The sequence below is a fragment of the Nelumbo lutea genome, chromosome 5 (assembly GCF_056320005.1).
Source record: "Nelumbo lutea isolate HS-2025 chromosome 5, American lotus-T2T, whole genome shotgun sequence".
NCBI classification, from domain to species: domain Eukaryota; kingdom Viridiplantae; phylum Streptophyta; class Magnoliopsida; order Proteales; family Nelumbonaceae; genus Nelumbo; species Nelumbo lutea.
Window position 1 is genome coordinate 38,275,292 of NC_142688.1, and position 22,913 is coordinate 38,298,204.

The window sequence follows — 22,913 nt, forward strand, 5'->3', positions numbered from 1 at the left end:
CAGCCCATCACCCCTCACCATCTCAACTCTATTTCAGCAGACGCACAGGGAGGAAATAAAGACAAAAAGCGAGACAGACAATTGGGAGACTGGCAGGAGTTGGGAGTTGTGGTCTTGTGGAGAAACGTAAAACATGAGAAGAAAGAGTAATGTGGTGGGATTTCCATGGCCTATTGCAGAGCATAGAGTTGGTTCTATTTCACCCAAATCCCAAAAGCAGCAGGTCTTCTGCATCAGAAGCAAACTCTCATTGACCAACTTCAACTCTTGCAGAGACCCACGACAGTTTTCATTTCTATATTAGCGAGAGTAAAGCTTAAAAATAAGCGCTTATTTGAGGAACCATATCACTAAGCACTTATTGGTGTTTGAAAAATAAGTGCTTATCTTTTAAATCCAAAATTTCAATATTTTAAAATATTTATACAATAAGCACTTATTCAAAATTTTCTTTCAAAATTATCCCTAGTTGAATTTCATAAAAGTACTTCCACAAAAATACTTTTACTTTTATAAAAATACTTCTATAAAAATATTTTTATAAAAATATTTTAATAAAATTATTTTAAAATACTTTTATAAAAGTGTTTTCGTAAAATTTGAAAAAAAATGAAAGGCAAAATAGTCATAAATACATATTTAATTGCTCATTAGAAAAAAAGACTAGCAAACACCAAATACGAAATAAGTATTTATTTTTTTAAATAAGACACTTGAAAAAGTTGGATGCCAAATATAAATATGTACTTATTCAAATAAGCACTTGTTCAATAAGTGCTATTTTTAACATAAACATTCCCAAACATGGCCTATATCTAAAATAAGAGCATGTGCCCTTCGTCCGTTTGTTCAATGCAATGTTTGGAATTGGCTCTGGCCCGATACTCGTATTCAGTTTATTATAATTATCTTACCTGTCTCGTGGTTAGGTTCAACTTCAACTTTCAGCTCAAAAAATCCAAACTTGCTCATGGTTTACACATGTTAAAAAAAAAAACAAAAAAACAAAAAAAAAAAAACCATTAATGATCCATTGGTTTGCAATCGAATCAAAATTGAAATAAGAATAAAAATCCTTTGGCATAAGAATAAGCTGGAATGGTATTGAATGACCATTCCAACAGGAATGGGAATGGAATTTCAATTCCGCCCAACCAAGTCATTCCGATTCCAGACCCCTATTCCCGCGAACCCAACGGCCCCCTAAATATAGACATTCTCTTCAAAGATTACACTACAACATTCGGTTTGTTGGTTGAAAACAACCTAGTGAGTTCTCCCATGGAAGAGGATTTTCGTGTTGGATCTGGGACAGTGTTAGATTGGGACCGGGTAGCACACAACCACTGCTTTGGAGTCTCAATGTTGTCCCCAGTGACCGTTGGTATATGCCAACTACCCCTTTCTGATTCCTGCACATTCATCCTCGAGTCAACATTTTTAAGATGCAAATAGAAGTCATGCAATAACAAATGACAGCTTAAAATGATCAAGGAAATGAACAGCCGTGACACGATCACCTGTATAACAATTGAATAAGGTGGGGGCATGTGGAAGGTGGGCCCATTTCTGGAAATTGTAAGTCGAACCTGTGAAGATCAAAACAAATTTGGGTTTCAGCAAGGAGACCAATCCAGGCGAAACATCAAAATGTAATTGGATTTTCAGTTTAGAACGTCTGTAATAAACACATATGAACATTCATTACCCAGGATTTAATTTGCTGGAGCTACTGTCAAGTCAATGAAGGTAATGCTCAATGAGCAAAGCAACCCATATTCAGGTTTTTTTGTGCATATGAAAATTTCAGGAGGAAGGGCAACTCTAATCAAGCTGAAAATTGATAACCCATGGATCAAGAACACAAAAGGTAAGACAAATAATAGAAAGCTACTTTTCAAATATATATGCAGTCAAAGATGGTAGTAAACCAATCTTGGTGGGGCTGGAGCTAAGAATATCTTGAACAAAGAGGCATGATGGTTAGAAAGGGAATTAGCAGAGAAAATCTAGGAGACAAGCTGTTGAATGGACCAACTCTCCAATCTAGATAGATTCGAATATGAACTTCTTTGAAGCTGTATAGAATTTCTTGGAGGAATATGTGTTTAAATCCATGATAGGAATATCTAGAGTCACATTCAACGCTACCTTTATTTCTCTTATTCCTAATAAGATAAGAGGTCAAGGAAGATAAGCATTCCCAACCAATCAGTTTGATCAGCAGTTTCTAAGATAATGTCCCTTTTCCTGATGACTTCTTTGTCAGTAACTGAAACCAAGCTGCATGATGTGTAAGGCAGAAAACATGAGGCTTATTACCGGTTTTACAGTGAAGGAAGCACCTATTATTACCCACTCCATATGTAGATGACACATTGACTTTCCTTTATCTTTTAGCCCTGCAAATCAGAAGTTGAGAGCCATTCTTGGCTATTTCAAAGTTTTCGTGTATCCCTGAAGCATTTTAACAGTGCCATTTTTGGGGTGGGCGATTATAATAATGACTCTTAGAGCATGTTCAGCCGCTTTGGGGTGTCAAGTGGAACCTCTGTGCTGTTCTTATTTGGGCTATCCATTAAGTGTTAAACAAAATTGAAAATGAGCAGGAAATCCTATCACTGATGGAATGGATCAGAGGTTGGCTGGATGAAAGGAGTGCATTGGCTAGCATCCCTATCTATCTTGCCTCATTTCTTAAAAATTAAAATGCCAGCTTTTATTGCAAAAAGATCCAAGAAATTCTATTAGGTGGAAATGGGTGAGACAGCCCAAACATTTTCTGAGTCTAGATTTTTCCAAAAATGAGCTTCATGAACAAAGCTTTGTTCTTGGGAGGAACTTGCTCTTCATAGAATGGTAGTGGCTGCAAAATATGGGGATACAATAAGTATTTGGGAAACTAAATCAGTGGCCTCTTCTTATGGGGTTAGCTTATGGAAGGGCATCATGCTAATAATAATAATATATTTTGTGTGCTCTACCCTCGTGAAAAACAAGGTGGAAAATGAAACTAAAATCAAAATTTGGGAGGATGATTGATCTAATGCTGGCAAAGCATGCATCCTATGTCCTAGACTATACAGAGTTTACTCTCATGTCAGAAAGAAAATCTCTGAATTTCTTTATTTTTTTTCTGTTCAAGGCAGTTCCACTTATGGAACACTTCTTTTAGGTAAAGTATTGCATTATATGGAACTCAATTTTTTCAGAAGCCCCTCTTTAATAGAAAAATCATGGAATGTCTTCTTCCTCAGAAACTTGAAGATCTTATCGTCTTCCCCATTCAAAGGAATGGAATTGTTTGGAAAGAAAAACCAAAAGGAATTTGTAATAGTGATGAAATCCATAAAAGGAGATGCAAATCTTGTGTGGACAAATTTTTTATTGCTGTGTCATGTATAAAACAGCCAAAGAGACGGTCAACCACCTCTTCCTTTTTTTTCTCAGCCATGTCATTTCTATGGATTTTTTCAGTTCCTTGTTTCAGATATTATTGGTTTGCTCTTCATCAATAAAGCAAGTGATCCAATTTTTGCCTTATGCTTCAGTTGAGAGCAAGGTTGCAGTACTTCAGGCCCTGGTTCCACACACAACATGTTGAGCTATTAGGAAAGAACATAACCAAAGAATCTGAAAGATTGGAAGGCCAGTGATTCATACATGTTGGTAGGAGCAATCTTATTTATATATTACACTCTTGTTTCAAATGAGCTCAAGTGAATGTAGGAACTTTGTCTATGGCTGGGTAAATATTTTGGGTGTAGAGGGCAGTATACTGTTGTAACTGTAAGTAAACCTGTTTGTGGGCCGGGTAGCCTGACGAGCTGGCCATTCTTTATTAGGCTTGGACAAAATTTTAGGCCCACGGGTTCAGCCTCTACACACCAGGTCCAACTATGTTTCAGGCCAGGCTCAGGCTTTTTCAAATAAGCCTGGCCCGAGCCCGAGCCCAAACCCAGCCTAACAACAACAACAACAACAATAATAATCATTTTCTATTAAAAATTGTTTGATCACCTCATCAAAAAAATAAAATTGTGTCAATTCTGCATATTAAAACAATTTAGTCCATTAATGAAAAAAGTATATAAAAGAAATAATAATTAAAATGGAACTTTTGAAAGATATTTAGTTTTTGGAAATACAAAATTGATAAATGGTATGAGTAATAGAACCAAGTTCAACAAACAATACCAGAGTAATAGTTCAAAAAGTGCAGACAATATACATGATAAAAAATCTATTGCTTAAGAGGAATAATATTTTTCATTGTTCCTTATTCTATGAGATCTGGCAATGAAATTGTGCTTTTACATCAAATACATTTTCCACCACAAATTCAAAAAAAAAAAAAAAAGGCAATATAGAAGAAATGAAAAATAAACACACACCTGATGCTTTTCTTTCCATCTTGGGAAAAAGCTAGTTCCTAGCAGTTGGAATAAATGATCCCTCATTTCATCATTGGTAACCAACAAACATTTACAACTAACAGCAGCATATAACCAATACCTGTAATAATATGAAAAATTAATCTATTTTTACTAAGTCATACATCAAATGCAAAGGATAGGAAAGCAAAACTTAATGAGAAATTGAGAACTAGAATAAAATGGGCTTAATGGTGTATTGACTAGCAAGAGATTAAATAATTGTATTTATTATCCTAGTCAAGTTTTAAAGTACATTTCTACCGTAATCTACCTCAGTTAAGCTCTTCTTCACTATCATTTCTTTTTTATTTCTCTTTATTTCTTAATCTTAAAACCTAACACTAAATAGGTAAATATGCGTCCTCAGGCATACTCAGCTTCTTCATTTCTGAATCAATTCCATCATCCTGGGCAGTTAAACAGTTGTCGTTATTGATTCATGGGCTGAACAAGTAGAAACAATTGACCGATCAATTGTCTAATAGATAATTAATATGAGTAAATTGATCATTTAATTGAACCCCAAAGATTCAACAATACTTAAAGTAATGGGATTTGTATTAGCTTTCTTTTTTTATCAGTAATTATTTGTTCTACATAATTTAGAGTAAGTACCGCCACTCAAGAAGATAACCACATTGGGAAGCATAACTATACAACAAATTGAGAACCAACTCAATCTGATACTGTAACTACTGTAGGGAACCCAATATAAAGCTGCTTATTTGCTAGACCCTAAGATATAGCAGTCAGGAAGTGACATAGTGCAGCTTAAAGGATTTTAGCAGATCAACATTAGACTAGTCATCCTGGGTTTCATAAATCAAAGAAGTGGCTATGTGCTAGCATTAGGACTTTGGTAAAATGGATCACAAAAAAGAGAAGAATATCAACTGCTCAAATAACATAACCTTGTTTGATAAGAGAGAGAAAGTAACTTGTATGTATAATGTGACATCACAAGAAGGGAGATTGTACATGACAAATGGTAAATAAATAGATAGCCCATCCATTACAGAAAACTACTCAATTTGAGAAGTTGTAATGGTTGTCACCATAAAAAAAAGACCCTTCACATCCCTAGATCTAGCTTGTTCAGCTGTCACTAGGTTCATCTCTATTAGGATCTATCTTATCTGAACTGATTTGCCCAAATTGTTAGGATATATGTCATATCGTTTGCCAAGTCGACCCTCAATGACCAAAGAAGATATTCAAAGCTGCTTTTCCATGCAGGTTCCTGTTAGGAGAGCTCTCACCTACTATCTGCTTAGTCAGCAATACTAATAGCACCACTGTACTTAAGTCCAAAAGAATGTTCCAATAGGTCCAAGAAGGACTCCACCATCCAGACTGGCCTAGGATTGATTCTGGATAGAACAACCAATCAAAACTAAAATTTGGTGAATCCATGACAGCCATCCAGAGATGATAGGAGGACTCCAGACAGGTTACTCAATAAAACAGAAGTCCCGTTGAGTTCCGGTGTGACCAGCATTAAAGAGCTGACTGGGGCAAGGACTCAATTCCCACGAGTCTCATGATAACTTTGTCAGAAAAGGCCATTACTCAATGTTTGTCCTATCTATCTGGGGTTTGCATTTCTTTTTTGCACCAATAGCTACTCTCAGACTTGAACCCACATTCTCGCACTTGTCAAATCAAAGTTTTACCACTACACCAAGCAATGGCCCCTTCATAGAACAACTTTTGCTTAAAAAAATACCATTTTTTATTTTAATAAAGAGTGGATGTTTATTTAGAATATGAACCCCCTAATATTTATTTTTATTCCCTAACTTTTAGAATCTTATAACCTCATTCCATTTATGTTTTCTTTTCTATGAAAAAGTTGGACCAATATCTTAAGGTGAAGAAACCCCCCCTTCTGGTTCTCTTTCAGTTTCAACCATCTTTGATGTGTTCTGAACTTTTTAGTGCCTTGGAGGATACCTACTTGGGTAGGAATTCTCCTTTCGTTTCCTTCATAATCATTGACTTCTTTCTGATATCTTTCTAGTGTTATCATGGTAAAGAAATCCCATTCTAAAATTTTGTTGCAATCTAAATTCAACTATATTTTATCCAAGAATTTTGTAATCATTAATAGTAAAATTTTATTGAAAGAGATAATATATACAATGCAGCACTACTCTCCAAGATACTTAGAGAAATAGGATGGAAACAATTGAACATCCATTTTTTTTATGAATGGCAATCGAACATCCATTGGCTGATAATTTATCAAACAAAAAATAAACATCCATTGGCTGATAGTACCATATAGTCCAAGTATAAAACAACAAAAGATTTCCCCCTGGCTCTGGAACTCCCTATTCCAGTTCTCTTGTTTACCCCATCTTGGCTACTCTATCTGCCATGCTGCTAGCAGATCTGGAATCCAACTGAACAAGCAGTTCAGATTGGAATACAGAATAGGAAGATAGAGTTGTTGCTTCTCTGATTCAGGATCTAAAAGCATCAAGGTTCTTCTTCATCCTTCAAGAGAAATCAACTGACCACACTTGGCAATCTCCTTGAATGCCCAAATAACTCAAGCTTAACCCATGCAATCTAAATCATTGAATAAGTGCTAACAGTTCCACCCTTCAAGAGTTTCCCAATCCATCTGGACCTGAATAGCTTAATAACATGTCGCTCTTGTGATCTCTGTAAACTCCTATACCAGATTAGCCTGGATTCCCAAGAGAGCTGCAGTCAAAATTCAGTTAAATGTAGGTCCTTGTTCAGGTGTGACCCATAGCTTGGAACTGACTAATCTTTGAGGACAGCTAGCCTCTGCAAGTTACCCTCGTAATCTTAGAATCAAAGCAATTGGAACTCCTCAAAACTCCTCTAAAGTCTACAACCGTCATGCTACCCCTATCAGACAAAAGTCTAATACCTTCAGTATTTTGACTTTTGTTTTCAAAAAACATGGAATTCCTCTCACCTCAAGCACTCCATAGAATTCCTGCCCTCATAAAGTGCCATAGAATCTTCCCTCTTTTTGTATTCATAGGAAGAAATTGGAGAGAAAACAGCTCAACCACTTCAGAAGGGGGCAGACCAAGCAACACTAAAAAGGTTTAAATAGTAGCTTCATACCTTTGTAGTGAGGGCTCAGTTTGAAAGGAGTGCAAATACAAATATGTAGAGTGCAAAACCTCATATTTTGCATTATTTTGTATGTATTTGTACTCTTTCCAAACTAAGACAAAAGGACACTCGAGAAAGAGGTGAATTACATTCTCTCTGTTAGTTCGGCTGTCTTAATTTGTATGTTTATCTTTGTTGGGTCTTAAGTCATTAGTTATTGGGCCTTAGTTACTGGGCCTAATCTTATTTAGTGTTTATTTTTTACTAGGTGTCCCATCACTAATCAGGGGCATTCTTGTCTATTTATGTAACATTATGTAATGTCCTTATATATAATAGATTAGGGCTGGCTGAGCATTATTCTGCCACCCATCTCATTTTTCTTCTTCTTCTTCTTCCTCTTCTTCTCTCATTCGACAGCCCTATTTCAGCAAACATGGTATCAGAGCACTGATTTTTCGACTGGTTACAGCAGCCGCCCCTTCTTCTACTCGCAGGTAACTCTCGCATCTTTCTTTTTGGTTGCTGCAAAGAAACCCTAGAGTTGGTCGTAGAACACAGCTAGACCTACATCTAGGGTTTCCCTTGGTTGTAGGGCCCAAGGGGAATTAGACCCAGAGGCTGATGCCCTAATAGACGCAGTACAGTAGACTGTAGCCATTCGGCTAAGATAGATCTGTGTAGAACAGATCTAGGAGGAAGGACTAATCTCAGCAGTCCTAGAACTGTTCGTGAGTGAGGTTATAACCTGCGATAGCAGTGCTTAGCACACAGTAGAAGCCAACACAGCAAGTTGCAAGTTGCGGCAGCAGTATTTAGAACACAACAGAAGTGAGCACAACAGAGTATAATCTGTGACAGCAGTAATTAGGGCACAGTGTGTAGTGTAGTACTCAGTGTTTCAGCTCTGTGTCTGGTTCTCAGGACTGAGTTTACAGTGCAGCAAGTTCTGTAAGTGTGAAACAACTCTCTATATATTGCGTTTATAGTCTTGACATTTACAAGTAAGTGAAGATGTCTTCCATATCCGGGGAAGAGTCTTCTAGAGATGTTAGGGCTTGTGGGAGGTCTCCTAATCTGGAGAATCCAAATCTGCACAGCCTACAGATCACAAGTGTGTTGTTGGATGAGTACAACTTCAGGGAATGGTCTGTCTCAGCCATGCTTTTCATCGCATCCCGTGAACTCACTGGTTACTTGGATGGGCAGAAGAAGGAACCAGAAGTGGGGAGTGCTGAATATGCAGCTTGGCGCAAAGAGAATGCTACTGTTATGTCCTGGCTACTTGCCTCAATGACTCCAAGAGTAGCTAGGACTGTTCAACATTTCTCCACGGCTGCCAAGATATGGGAAAAGGTTTCTAAAACCTATGGGCAGAAAAAGAATAATGCCAGAGTTTACAGACTGAATCAAGACATTGCTACCTTGAGGCAAGGAGATATGAGTGTGGTAACATATTTTGCTACACTAGAAGGACTATGGGAAGAGTTAGATCACCACCTTATTATTAATTGGGAGAGTGCCGGAGACAAAGAAAAGCATGACAAACAAATTGAAGAGGGTAGAGCATTTAAGTCTCTGGCTGGCCTAGAACCTATATATGAGAGCATAAGATCCCAAATTCTGGGAAGGGATGAAATGCCAGACTTACATCATGTTTACTACCTTGTGAGGAATGAAGAGGTGAGAAGAAAAGAGATGCAGGTTGATACTCAAACAAGACTAGTTGAACAGTCTGTGGAGTATTCGACCCTAATCTCTACAAATCAAGGGGGAAACAGGCACTCTGACAAGAGACATCTGAAGTGCACCCACTGTGGAGGGGAAAGGCATGTGAAAGAGACCTGTTGGGTTCTCCATCCGCATCTGAAGCCAGCTGCATCGAGGAAAGATATGAAGCATCTGAAGGATCAATCTGCAAGTGTGAATTTGGCTACGGGTCAAAGTGATGATGGTTCAAAACACTCATCTACAGTTACTTCCTCTTCCATGGGACAGACTACTAATTCCCCTCGAACCGGGTCCTTGGGTTTTACTGCCGATGAGGTAGAGGTACTTAGTCGGGCCCTAGCCCGTCTAAGGACCAATTCTCTTCCATCCTCCTCCCTTGCCATATCAGGTATTGTCCCTGCCTTTAGTGCAACTGGTACTATTGATCCTGCCTCTTGGATTATTGATTCTGGTGCAACTGACCACATGACACACATGTCTTCTCTATTTTCTTCCTATCATTTAATGTCTGGCCAAGATAAAATGAGGGCTGTTGATGGTTCTCTCTCTACCATCTCTGGGAAGGGAGTGGTTGACCTAAGCAAGAACCTCTCACTAAGATCTGTCTTGCATGTTCCCAATCTTTCTTCAAATCTATTATCTGTTTCAAAGCTTACAAAAAATTTGAATTGTAGCATAACCTTTTTTCCTATTCATTGTGTCTTTCAAGACAGATTGACGAAGAGAACGATTGGGAGCGGTCATGAGTGTGGAGGTCTCTACTACCTTGATGCAGACATCAGTTCGGCCTTGCAAACATCTGCTACTTGTAGTCAGTCCAATGTGGAGTCAATAGCTAGGTTACATCTGTGGCATGCTGGGCTAGGTCATTTACCTTTTTCATCATTGGAAGTGTTGTTTCCAGAATTATTCAAAGGTGTTTCAAGTCAAGAGTTAGTTTGTGAAGTCTGTCAACTATCAAAGCAATGTAAAACTGTTTATTCAACTTCAAGTAATGAAATTTGAGCTTCTTTTGACTTAGTCCACTCTGATGTTTGGGGCTCCTCTCCCATTATTTCTGTTGATGGCTTTCGATACTTTATCAGTTTTATTGATCACTATTCTCGATGCACATGGATCTACTTATTAAAAGCACGAGAAGAAGTGCCGCGGGTAACCATGACATTTTGCAAAATGATTGAAACACAATTTGGTACGAAGGTCAAACAATTCAAGTCAGGTAATGCTGCAGAATACTTTGAAAGGTTCTTGAATCTGTTTATGAAGGATGCTGGAATGATTCATCAGTCATCTTGTGCTAGTACCCCCCAACAGAATGGGGTTGCTGAGCGCAAGAATAGGCACCTATTGGAGACTGCTCGAGCCTTACTATTTCAGCACAAAGTTCCAAAAAGCCATTGGTCTCAAGCAATCCTTACTGCATCATATCTGATAAATCGAATGCCATCCAAGGTATTGGGGATGAAAACTCCTGTCTCTGTTCTTTGCCCTCATCTTCCTAACTTTTCTCTTCCACCGAGAGTCTTTGGTTGTGTATGCTTTATACATGTCAAGGATCCGAAGAAGACCAAATTGGATCATAGGGCTACAAAGGGAATCTTTTTGGGGTACTCCCCTACTCAGAAGGGATACAAGTGTTATGATCCAGTCACCAAGAAAAAATATGTCACAAAGGATGTGGTATTCTTTGAATCTCAATCCTATTTTCACTCTTCCCAGAATCCTCTTTAGGGGGAGACTAGTGGGATGGAAGAGGATTCTTCTGTTCCCCCATTCTTTGTACCTCTCTCGACCTCAGGCCTTCCATCTTCTCCTCCTGATCCACCTAGTTGTGGTATCCCGGGTGAATCTAGTGAGGCTCCCATTGTACCGACTACTACTAGTGATGTTGCAAATATTACTGAAGACTCCAGCAGGCTGCAAAGAGATATCAAAATCACCTACAACAGAAGGAAGAAGGGTTCTCTAACTCATGACAGCGACCAATTGGACTCGGATCAACCTATCTCAGAAACTCAAGGTAATCCTATCAGTTCCTTTGACTTGGATCTTCCTATTGCCCTTCGTAAGTCTACTCGTTCTTGTACTATTAGATACCCCATTGCTGATTTTGTGTCTCACTCACATTTGTCTCCTCGTTATTGTTCTTTTGTGTCTGCTCTATCTTCCATGCATGTTCCTACCAGGTATACTGAGGCAGTATCTGACCCAAAATGGAAATAGACTATGGATGAAGAAATGAAAGCCTTAATGAAAGCAAGGACTTGGGAATTAGTGGATCTACCAGAAGGGAAAGGCACTGTTGGATGCAAGTGGGTGTTCACTATGAAGCATAGGGAGGACGGGTCCATTGAGAGGTACAAGGCTAGACTGGTAGCAAAAGGGTTTACTCAAAAAGAAGGGATTGACTACAAAGAAACCTTTGATCCAGTGGCAAAACTCAACATAATCCGAGTTCTATTATCATTAGCTGCAAATTTCTCATGGGAGCTACATCAGTTGGACGTGAAGAATGCTTTCTTGAATGGCGACCTGCATGAAGAGGTGTTCATGGATCCTCCACCAGGTTATGTTTTTGGCAAGAAGGTATGTAGACTGAGAAGGGCCCTATACGGCCTTAAGCAGTCCCCTCGAGCTTGGTTTGAGAAGCTATGTGGAGTCATGAAGAAAGGGGGTTACACTCAAAGTGGGGCAGATCATACCCTATTCATCAGGAAGAGAAATGGCAAACTTACGGCACTTATTGTCCATGTGGATAATATGGTAATTACAGGGGATGATCAGGAAGAGATTAAAAGACTAAAGGAGTTTTTGGTTGCTGAATTTGAGATCAAAGATCTGGGCCAACTGAGATACTTTCTTAGGATTGAAGTTGCAAGATCCAAAGAGGGCATCTATATATGTCAGCGGAAATACATCCTTGATCTTCTTCAAGAGACGGGCATGATGGGGTGTAGGCCAGTCGATATTCCAATAGAACAAAATCATGGTCTACAAGTGTTAGTAGGAGAGGACTACCTTGATAAGGAAAGATACCAAAAACTGGTGGAGAAGTTGATTTACCTGTCCCTCACTCGCCCTGACATTGCTGTGGAAATGTCAGTCAGTTCATGTTGTACCTGTCCCTCACTCGCCATGTTGTACATGTTGTCAGTCAGTTCATGCACACTCCTAAAATCCCTCATATGAAAGCTGTGGAAATGATCCTCAGATATTTGAAGTCTTGCCCGGGGAAAGGGATTTTGTTCAGGAAAAACAGTAAAATTGAAGTTGAAGGATATACTGATGCAGATTGGGCTAGCTTTGTTGGGGACAGGAAGTCTACGTCTGGGCACTGTACCTTTGTTGGAGGAAATTTAGTTACATGGAAGAGTAAAAAACAGAATGTGGTTGCTAGATCTAGTGCAGAGGCCGAGTACCGAGCTATGGCTCATGGTGTTGCTGAACTCTTATGGCTAAAGATCCTGCTTGGTGAACTTGGAATAAAGATTGAGTGCCCTCTCAGGTTGTACTGTGACAACAAGGCAGTCATCAACATTGCAAATAACCCAGTGCAACATGATAGAACGAAACATATTGAGATAGACCGTCACTTTGTTAGAGAAAGAGTTGTCTCAGGAGAACTCTGCATTCCTTATACTCCCTCCAAGATGCAGATTGCAGATGTTCTGACTAAAGGGCTAGCTACAGTGAAATTCGTGGACTTACTTGGCAAACTAAACATGATTGACATCCATGCTTAGCTTGAGGGGGAGTGTTAGTTCGACTGTCTTAATTTGTATGTTTATCTTTGTTGGGTCTTAAGTCATTAGTTATTGGGCCTTAGTTACTGGGCCTAATCTTATTTAGTGTTTATTTTTTACTAGGTGTCCCATCACTAATCAGGGGCATTCTTGTCTATTTATGTAACATTATGTAATGTCCTTATATATAATAGATTAGGGCTGGCTGAGCATTATTCTGCCACCCATCTCATTTTTCTTCTTCTTCTTCTTCCTCTTCTTCTCTCATTCGACAGCCCTATTTCAGCAAACACTCTCCACTCATCAAACAGAAAATGCAAACATAATTTGGTCCTCAGTTGGAGCATGTCAGCCATGTTAATTATTTTCAAGGAAGCTCTATAGTTTGAACCTATACCTCATAAGATGAAAGTCTTATATGTGTTTTATTCGAGATTTTTGATAGGTTAACCTCTTTCTTTATATTTAATTTCTATTATTGGTAATGATGATTATTGGGCACCCATTGCCTATTAGTTTTTTTTTTTTTTTATCAGCCACCCATTGCCTGTTATTATTCATTTTACAAGGAATGGGATCCCCTGAGCCAATAGTATGACTTCATTTCCTTTTTCTCTACTTTCACTTTTTTTTTAATATCCATCTTATGTCATATATCGTGAACATTTTTAGTAGTTTCCCATGACATCATATTGAAAATTCTTTTCCTCTTTTCCATATGTCATCTTCATCAGGGGTGCAACTTGGGCAGGCTTGAGTTGGGCTTTAGTCAAAATTTGAGTGGGCCAGGGCCAAGACCAACCCAAGCTGCACCCCTAATCTTCGTCATTCTTTGATACAATAGTCATGCAAGCTGGACCTCTAAGTAGGTTCAACAAGATCAAGTGCCTATACTTGTCCAATGAGTCTTTTACTTTTATTTAGGCAGCCCCAATGTGCCTAATGCCTTCAGCAGGAAGCAATAATGGTCTCTTATTGGTAACCAACTATACCTATTTAGTTGGTGCCCTGGTGGCAACTCTTCTTGATTCCTCTTCGTGAAACAAAGTTTTTCTCTTTGTCTTACTTTTTTTTTTTTTTTGAAAGAAGGTAAAGTATGATTATATTAATAACTGGTCCTGTATACAACGAGTAACTGTACAAAAAGGATCTCAGAAAAAGTCCACTCTCAAAAAAGTATGATCAGAAGTAACATCTTTGAATTCAGTATGTATTGACAACCAGCTCCTAATCGCATCTATGGCTGAATTGAAGACCTCGGCTTCAGAAGTGGGTTTCTCTTTCTCTTACATTACAAGATCACTGAGCTACAATAGTGTATAGATACTATGACAAGTAGAACCTAAAGCATATCACAAGTTGCACCCACGGAGAGATCAAATACCAGAAAATAACTACAAAGGAATTTTGAATTAGGCAAGGAAACAATGACCAAAAGCAAGATTCCAAGATCAGAAAATAACTACAAAGAAAACTTGTATTAGGCAAGAAACAACAACCAAAAGTAGGATTCCAAGCTCAAGAAATGACCCAATTCAAGAACAAAGGAAGTTAAAGGAATAGGAGACTGTTGCCAAAGCAGGAACATTAATTGGACAAACCAGTATTCAGAGAAAGTCAACAAAGGAATTTGAACTTACAAACTTGAAAAACCAATCAACCAAAACAGGACAGCAGATCTTTATTGATGAAATTGTAAAGGTGCCAAAACATGAATATCAATATAATGAAATAGAATCACAAAATACCACCCTGTACCTCCTACATGGGTTATGCAAACAAACCTTAGGTAAAGGCTGAATACTAAACTCTAGAATGTTTTGACAGTGATACACGCCAGCATGTAAATCCAGTGAAGAGAGTTTGTACCAGTGTTGCATGGACATTTTCCTTTTTTCTCCTTGCTTATTCAACATAAATAAATAGCTAATGTAGAATTAATAAAAGTGATCTTTTACACCTTTTTCTATAGGTTTATAATGTTAAAATTCAACAAAATACAAACTTTTTGATAGTTTATACTTTTCTGTAAATGTGTCTGCAAGTCCTTATTTCTTCATCTTTTTGAGTCATGACTCCTAAACATGCATTGAGTTTTGATTCCTGTGCTCATGTTCATGTAATACCGGTTTGCACAGACAACTAAATCCTATATTGAAAACAACAAAGATAGGCCACAAGAATTACACAACCAAATAGTGTTATATTTGGAGAAACCTTTCAGATACAAAACGACAAAGATGGCCACAAGAATTATACAACCAAATAGTGTGCTTAAAGATCATACATAGGACCTAGCAGCAAAGATCCTTAGTTGTGAATAAGCACTATTGGTTACTGATCCAAAATTAAATAAATAAACAAGAAAAGCTCTTTAAGTTACAGAATTATATCTCACAACTTTCCTCCCTTAAGGCTCAGTTTGGGAAGAGTACAAATGCAAATATGTACAATGCAAAACCTTCTATATTGTATTTCTAAACATTGTATTTGCAGTTTACTTACTTGTGCTTGTACTCTTCCCAAACTGAGCCTAAAGGATTTGCTCAGAGGGAGATCGAATATAGTTCAGAGAAAATGCATAACTAGAACATAGGCAATATGAGGTTGAAAATATAACTAAGGAAAATATATTTAAGCACGTAGTAGTTCAGGATTTTATTTATATGGCTAAATTTCATGGACCGTTGGTGAAGCAGATTGGGTAATAAACATTGTTAAGGACTAAAAACGTTATGGCTTATAGTTTAAACAAGAAACTTTTTCCAAGTTAATGAAAGAGGTTTTACCAATCATCATTTGATCCAGAAGGGGTAGCATAGAGTGCACCGGACTTCTTCCAGTTTTCTAACAACTTCTTATTATTTGGGTTCTGTGCAGGACCATCCTTCACTCGACGACTGTGCAAAACAATAAGTGGCATGCGTTTTGATGGACTTATTTGGCGAATACGATTAACAACAGAATTTAGCTGCCCCAGAATTAGCACATTCAGAACTCATGTATCTACCACTTCAAAGAATATGCAAAACTACCAGTCTTTCTAGAAATTACCTTCAGAATCTCACCTGGAAAAAGCTGAAATTATGCTGATTGATTAGACCCACATTGGCACCATCTATAACAGCATCAAATGGTCCATGCTGGCAAAGCCACTCCTGAATTGAGTTAACTTCTAAATTAGACAAGATTTGATTGACAATCTTTATATGCAGAAGTTGCCTCAAGCATAGAGAAGGAGAAAGCATTGGCCAACCACTAAGATAGTGAAACACATTATCAATGACAACATTATAAGCCATGACAGCATTCTCTTCCATTTAACAAAAGATTGAGTTCATTTGCTAAGACATGTGGAATTTTGAGATAGAACTTAAAATTCTGAGCCCAAAAAATAAGGAAGTTATTTGCACAAGGTATCAACCAAATATGGTTTTACTTCTTTGCAAATCAATAGCATTATCATGTGTCTGTACAGCTTTTTTTCTGATCAATAACCATGCAATTTATTAATTAAGAATATATATATATATATAAGTACAATCAAACAAACAGAAACAAAACCTCTTATCTCTCCCCTTTCATTTTCTTACAATTGTGCTCAAAACATTTGATCCCTCCCCACCCCTTGTTTAGCCAAAGAATCAGTTACATTATCAGTTGTCCATTTTATCCATTGAAATCTTACTTCTTTGTCTTTATACTTTGCCTTTTTCAAAAAAAAAAAAAAAAAAATCTTACTTCTTTGTCTTTAGTCAACCACCTAAACTTCTTTAACTCATTCCTATACTCCCAAATCTTTGTCTCCCTACTTAGAAACCATGCCAGCATCAATTTGAAATACCCTTTAATTATTACCATTTTTAGTATTCAAACTTCTCACTCATTGCACTCCTTCCATCAAGCCCATGACTTAAGCCCTTAATACCTACACCAGTTGGGTCCAAAAAAACAGCAGTGAAATGGAAATCTTCATTTCTAAAACTTCCACTAACTCCTGAGCTCCCTGGGATTTCCACACTGCTGCCATCAAAATTTGATTTAATGAAATCACTCTCCAGTGAAGACCAACAAAGAGTGGTAATACCTTTAGTAGTGGATGTTCCAGCCATATCATGTGGCTTATGGCAATCCTTTTGTCAGTTTTGGGAGAGGAAAAATACTGCACATGGCTACATGCACAAGAGCTGCTATCCTTTAGTTAGTTTTGGGAGAAAGGAACACAAGAATATGGAAGTGAATGACTTGGGGGAAAAGAATGCAAGAATAAGGAAGCAATTCATTCACGAGAAACATTGATTGAGTATATAACATCTTTAACCCTTTCTTGACAGCTCAGTTGGCATTTTGACACATGCACATTGGTCTCCCCTCTCCAGCCAATAACATTGATTTGAGTATATAACATCTTTAACCCTTTCTTGGCAGTTCAGCCAATAAGATCAAGCTGAATTTTGATGGGAGTAGCATGGGAAGCCTAGGAAGTTAAGACATAAGGGTGTTTTCAGAGGCAACAATAGCACAATTTAAGCATTACATTCTGGACCCGTAGGGTATGTAATTAGATTAGAGCAGAACTGTTGGCTGTACTCCACGGGTTAAATCTCTAAAGGTTATCAGCCTCAAACTTCCTTTATGCCAAAAACGTATTGATTGGTGATCATTTGCTTTGTGGATGGTCTTGTGGTAGAAATTGCAAGAGTTAAGTCAAGAGTCAATACTTCAAATCTCTAAAGTTACCTTACCTTTTTCAAAATAAAAATAAAAAATGAAATACCCAAAGTGTTACCTGATGAGGGGTAACTTGGTCCTCCCAATCATACAGCGACACGTGGCTTCTGGATCAAGGTTTTTTTTGGACGCTAATAAGGTCAAGCATTAGTAGTACTATCTAGTAGAGTAGCAACCAAATTCGTTATGTACAAAATAGGTGATGTATAAAATTCATCTTTTGAACTTTCATCCACCATACTCATCCCGTCATCCCTCCCACATTCCATCAACACCCTATAGGAATCAACCCTCTACCAAAAGTGGCCCACTCCTCTCCTCTCCTACCACCTGTTCACCCCAATTACCCAATCAACCAAACCCAACAAGAACAGCTACTCCCACCATATATATATATATATATATATATATATATATATATATATAATTTCTATTCTTTCTTTCTCTCCTTTTTGTTTACGTTTTAAATATGTAAAAAGACTGAAATTTGAAGAAAAGCATATACTACAGGCTTTTGGATCAAGGTTCAAAATATCGATACACCCGATACGCCGGTAAGGGCGTATCGGGCAAATCGATACCTTGTTTTTTACTTTTTTTTTTTTCCAAAACTGGTTCAGGGGGGGCCGGTTTAGGGCTGCTCCACCCCCTGAACCGATCAGACCCTCGATACACCCACTGTAGGGGTATATCGGAAGGGTCCCGGAACGATACGTATCGGCCTATACGGGCCAATATGTGTCGATACTTTGAACCTTGTTCTGGATGGCACCTCAGCGCCAAGTCAGCGAGCTACCTCAGTAAAATTAGCTCGAAGCATCTCACCCAGGCCGACCTCTACCTCGGCGAGGCCAAACTAGCTGACCCCGTAGGATTATGGCGAGCTGTCCTAGGAGTCGGTCGAACTGTAGGGACTTAAGGCGACCTGCTATGGAGAGCTCGCTAACCATCCCTGCAGTTCCATTTCAGCAAGGCCAAGCTGGCAAACCCGTAAGATTACAGCAACATGTTCTAGGAGTCAGCCGAGTTGAGAGGACCTAAGGCAACCTACGAGGAAGAGCTCGCTAACCATCCCAAGCAGCTTGCTACCAAAAGCGCCGATAGCGCGACCATTAGAATGACTTACCGTGTCGTATGCTAGATTCTACGTGAACGAATCATAACTCCCGCAAAAATCTCTCGACTGACACCTTAATCCGCCTGAAAATAGGGAAACAACTCCACAAAGAGCTGAAGACAATTACCATGAGCCCCCTGAATCCAAGGGCCTATATAAGACGTCCAGATCCACCTAGAATTGTATGCGCACTGATACACTCAAGCTCTCTCACACTCACAAGAGATTACCATACCATCTTTTTGACTTAAGCATTGGAGTGTTCTCCCCGGGTAAAACCTACCCGGGCACTCTCACCCTTCTTTCCTTGCAGCTCATCTTATCTCGGACAAACAGACATCAGCTTGGCCCAACCAGATTGACACACAGTCTGAGTCTGAGTCATAACACACGAGGGAGCGTCCAGATCCCGCATCATCATTACCCAACAAATCATCATCAAGGAACAACCATCAGAAGAGTTTTTTTTCAACCCTTATAGCATTTTTTTTTGGCAATTATGGAAGACCATAACCAAGCTGGCTTCCAAAATCAACAACCAGACTTCAATAGATGAGACACAAGAAAAATCAACAACCAGCACAATAAGAAAAGGAGAAGCGATGTCTCCTAGTTGTAGATCTCTGGATGCTTGGAAAAATTCTGTAGATAATCCATTTACTAACGCCAGAAATGAAAAATATATGAGATGCATGCAAACTTCCAGCTTCTCCAATGCTCACATTTTTCAACCTGAAATCCCAAGAAATATAATGATGTAATGGTAAAATATTGGGCTGTCAAGTGTTAGAATGTGGGTCCAAGTCTGAGAGTGGCCACTTTGTGCCAAAAATGCCAAAAGTTAGTATCCAGTCCACCCTTCCTAAGACCTCAGAGAGCTGGGAGGAGCATTGGGTAATGACCTTAACCCTTAAATCCCAAGAAATACAACGCAGTATGAAAGTACTTCAAATCACAATTCACAATTTTGTAAGCACATCTCTTTTCCACTTGTAGCTCAAGAATTTGCTCATGCTTTCTGAAGGATAGAAAGATACATTGAGAAAAAAAATCTTCTCATCAAGAAAAAGTTGAAGTAACCACCCAATAAAGAAAGAGAAAATCGCAAAGTATCCATCCCATATGTCTTGAAAGATGCCAACACTTAATAATGTTCTATATAACTATTTCCACAAATAAGCATTTTATATATAGATAGATAGCAACATGACAACAAAAACATGGGATCCAAAAGGATTGATTTTTTTTATTAGCAATATAGCCACTCAATCTTGCAAAACCACTTCTACAGATTCATCCATAACCATTCTTACTAATTAGAACACTGTAAAAATGACTTCCAAAATTATTTAACTTTTCAATTGTTGCTATAAAAGGAACATTGCTTGGTGCGATGGTAAAATCTCAGGTTGGCAAGTTTGAGAATGCAGGTTGAAGTCTGGGAGCAGCCATTTTGTGCAAATAAAAATGCCAAAGGTTAGGACCATATCCAGTCCACTTTCCAAAGACCCTGAATTGCGGGAACCAACAGGATAATAGCCTTTTTTTCAATTATTGGAATAAAACCTAAACATTGTTCTTTCCAAATCCCAAAACAGTAGGAAAATATAGTTGCATGATAAAAAGAAAGAGAAAAACTAAAGCATATCTGAATTACATGATTAATCAAAGCAAACAAAATTCTTCAAAGCCTGAAATTTAAGGACTAACAAAAAAGAAAAGGAAAATAAAAATATTAATACCTGAAAGCTATTGAAATCAGCCTTAACCTCCCTCTGGCAAGCCAAGTTGGATAACGAACTAGCAAAGTTTTCTGTCTCCAAAGGATCAATGTCGATAGAAACAAGTCTCCCCCCACAAGAATGACAAGTACCCTTCTCATCCATCTCAGTTCTGACTACTTCCCACTTCCCCTTCCCCAACCACCCCTGCCCATGCCACCCACCTCCACCCTTAACAACACCTTCCTTTACCTTCTCCACATCCCAATTCTCCTCTCCAACCTCCGCAGCAGCATCAGACTTAAACCAGCTCTCCAGAATTTCAGCTGTCGATTCCGAAACTTGCCTCACAGTCGCTCGCAACCGATGAAGCATTTCATACACCCTATCCCCTCTCGCTGCATTCGCACTAAGCTGTAACAAGGCAGCAAGCTCTGTCTCTTCGGCCGACACCCCAGACGCCACCATGTGAGCATCAACCTCATAAGCTTTATCGGCTTCCCCCTTCTTACAGAACCCAAATAACGCCGGCCCATACGACCTTAACTTTGGCGGAATATCAAAACTTGTCATCTTCTTAATCAAATCAAAAGCCATCTCCGGGTCTTCCATCGCAGCCGCCAATCTCGCAGCACTAGTAAAGGTAGCCTCATTTGGAGTAATTCCATCAATACCCATTTGCTGAAAAATCTCAAAACCCCTTCTTAGACCCAAATGCAAGCTGCCCTCTTCATTCCTGACACCACTGGATTCAACCGAAGAAGTCTGAGAAGAAGAACACAGGTAAAGTAGAACATTGTAATGATGTTGATTGAGTGGTATCCCATTACTTCGAGCATCATCATAAAGGCGAAGGGCTTCAACAAGGTCACCACGCTTTGAGCACATATCGAGATTGAACCGAAGCAAGCCTTCAGGTGACTCTCGATGGGCCTTCTTCCGTGCTTTGTTGGAAAGCACAGTGGTGGTGGGTGTTGAAGATTCATCAGTGGGCATTGTTGCAGAATGGACCGAAGTAGAGAGTTGGGTTCTCTTGTTCATAGAGAAGCTCTTATTTTTGCTGGTGATAATGGATTTGAGAGAGATAAGAGATGAGTAATGGGGGTGAGTACTGTAAGCATGACTCTTTTGCCCAAACAAGAGAAATGATGTTTTGGTGAAGAAGGTGAAGACGGTAGAGTTCCTTGCGAGGGTAGGCGTGATTAAGAGAGAGCCTGTAAAGAGCATCGCCATGGTACCTGTTTCGGTCTTTCAGAAGGGAAATTTTTCAAATTTAGCTAAAAATACACGCCGGTGATTCTGAACTATTAAAACAAGCCGAGTAAGGCCTGTATTTCTTTCTTAAGTTGCAGTTTAGAAGACTAGAAGACAGAAAGACTACACCTGTCACAATTTCGTCTTCGTTCCGACGACGGAGGGAGAGAAAGTCGCACATCCTGTAGTAAACGGAAGCAACCGCATCATTTAAAACCAGAACTCCATTGTATCAATGAAAAATTACAGAGCCAGAGGTGCCTTAAAACGGGGAAATTCGACTTAACCCGATTCGAGTTAATATAAATATAAAAATCAGAAAAAGAAATAAAATACAGCTAGGGCCAAAAGGCAAAACTGCATCCGAACCGGATCAAATCGGATATAAGGTAAATCCATTTGTTTCGTTTCATGTGTGTATTCAAGGTTTAGATGAACGCTTTCGCTGTTCAGCACGCTGTGGAACTAATTATGAGATTTTACGAGAATCACGACAGTAATAATTCGTGATTCAGCAAAGAGTTTACAGCCAGTTGAAAAAAAAAAACTCATTTCCGATATCCCTATGTAAAAACTTTTCTCACAACCCCACCAATATGGCCTATACTTCGGCGGCTTAGCTTTTGTTAAAATAGGAGTCAGGACAAATTATACAGTCTATTGGGAACATTTCCAAATAAATGATAATAGAGATATTCGTTACACATGCCTATAGTGTCTCGTAAGGATGTAGGAAGAGTTTGTGGGTAGGGGTGTTAATACTTATTTTGGATCGGACCCCGTTCATCAATTTGGACGAATTGGACAGATTAATAACTGCTAATAAGGTATATTGAATTGGATCAATTCAGATTTAATGGTTCAAAGTATTGATAGGATTGGATTAGATGATTCATTTATTTTGGATTTATAGTGGATTGGGTCAGATTGCTCCTATTATCCAATTCACTGATATAAAATAAGAATATATGTGTCAATAAACCAGGTTTGGATTGGAACAAATCTAAATTAAAAACCAATTTCAAGATTGGATGGTCCAGTCATTGAATTGGATCATTCCAAAATGATCTAAAATATTCAT

At 38.6% G+C, this 22,913-nt stretch overlaps 1 protein-coding gene across 2 annotated transcripts; it reads right to left on the bottom strand.

Annotated features, from left to right (window-relative positions):
* Positions 1-925: 925 nt before the first annotated feature.
* On the bottom strand, positions 926-22,283 carry LOC148851813 (proteinaceous RNase P 1, chloroplastic/mitochondrial-like). Of its 2 annotated transcripts, XM_088942833.1 has the most exons (7): positions 21,962-22,069; positions 20,600-21,826; positions 16,078-16,167; positions 15,799-15,980; positions 4,395-4,515; positions 1,521-1,589; positions 926-1,412 (listed from the first exon to the last, which is right to left on the bottom strand). In XM_088942833.1, the coding sequence occupies exons 2-7, from the start codon at positions 21,809-21,811 to the stop codon at positions 1,230-1,232; spliced, it is 1,857 nt and encodes a 618-aa protein (XP_088798959.1). In that variant the 5' UTR covers positions 21,812-21,826; positions 21,962-22,069; the 3' UTR covers positions 926-1,229. The 2 variants fall into 2 exon arrangements, with proteins under 2 accessions (XP_088798959.1, XP_088798957.1); XM_088942831.1 differs by having other exon boundaries at positions 20,600-22,283.
* Positions 22,284-22,913: the final 630 nt, after the last annotated feature.